The sequence below is a fragment of the Nicotiana attenuata genome, unplaced genomic scaffold (assembly GCF_001879085.1).
Source record: "Nicotiana attenuata strain UT unplaced genomic scaffold, NIATTr2, whole genome shotgun sequence".
Classification (NCBI taxonomy): domain Eukaryota; kingdom Viridiplantae; phylum Streptophyta; class Magnoliopsida; order Solanales; family Solanaceae; genus Nicotiana; species Nicotiana attenuata.
The window spans coordinates 155,626-156,881 of NW_017671478.1; the positions used below are offsets into that span (position 1 = coordinate 155,626).

Genomic DNA, 1,256 nt, shown 5'->3' on the forward strand with positions numbered 1-1,256 from the left:
CTGCACTTTTATTTCAACCAAACATGTGATAAACTCATCTCAAATTTAATCCAATAAAATTCTACAAATGGGGTCGGGAGAGGATGGTGTATACGCAGATTTTATCCTAATATGGATTAGATGTAGCTTCACACTAACATTCATTTGATTAAAGATATTTGTACACCATCAGGTTAATTTCAATGGAGAAAGTGTATAATCTTTTTTTCTTTTTTTTTTGGTAATTAAACTTTTTCATTACCAGGAAAAACATTTACAAGTAAATCAAACCCTTACAAGTTATCCTGCTTTCTGTACTTCACCCTCCCCATTTTCTATTATTTACACATTGCCTATCTATTTCATTGGGTACCAGTCAAGTCTATGTAGTATTTTCTCTATATGCCAACTGCTTCGACAATGAAGCTCTTGTATAATCTTCTTACATATTAGTTCCCACCCTTTCACCTTAGCTTGAAAAGTTCGAGCATTCCTTTCTTGCCACACATAGTGCACTGTTGCTGCCAGTGCCATCTTGTATAACTCAGCAGCTGCTGTTTTCCTCTTGGTCCGCTTCTCAGCCCATCGTAGTTCCTCATCCCAGTCATTTACTGATCTTTTAATCCCTTGCCATACTAACAGTGTGCTCCATAATGTATTTGCATATGAGCATTCAAAGAACAAGTGTTGTATGGATTCGTTGGCTTGCTTGCACAGAACACATTTTTGATCTACTTGCATTCCCCAACTCTGTAGTCTATGTCTTGTGTATAATTTCCCATGTGCTACCATAGTTAGTATAAAGGTCCACCTGGGGCATCCTGTGTTGTGGCAGACGACTCTTCTCCAACTAACTTTATCAAATCTTCCTCGCAGTTTGTGGTATATGCTTTTGATCGAATAGTTATTCATCTTCATGATATCATCATAACTAAAGCCTGCTTCCATAAATGTCTTCTTTGCCTTCATGATTTTGCTCACCATCCAAGATGTTTGTTTCAGTTGAACATCCCATATGTGTCTGTCTTTGATGTAGTAACTATGCATCCACTGTATCCATAACTTCTTCTTTTCTTTGCACAAATTCCAGTATTGTTTACATATGGCTGCTTTGTTCCAGTATAATCTTTTAACATCGTTAAATTTATTTATAAGTTGATTTACAATAATAGATAACAATTCACAGTAATTCCAATATGGTAATCAAAAAATATAATTACTTATATATTTTAGAACCAAAAAAAATTATGTTGTTAATGTATATAATTCAAATATTT

The 1,256-nt window shown here is 34.5% G+C and overlaps 1 protein-coding gene across 1 annotated transcript; it reads right to left on the reverse strand.

Moving 5' to 3' along the window:
* Positions 1 to 336: 336 nt before the first annotated feature.
* LOC109208540 lies at positions 337 to 771 on the reverse strand. The gene has a single exon (XM_019371667.1). The coding sequence runs from the start codon at positions 769 to 771 to the stop codon at positions 337 to 339; it is 435 nt and encodes a 144-aa protein (XP_019227212.1).
* Between the last annotated feature and the right edge of the window lie 485 nt (positions 772 to 1,256).

Coding starts and splice junctions, on each gene's coding strand:
- LOC109208540 (XM_019371667.1), bottom strand. CDS start 771: ATGGTAGCACATGGGAAATTATACACAAGACATAGACTACAGAGTTGG.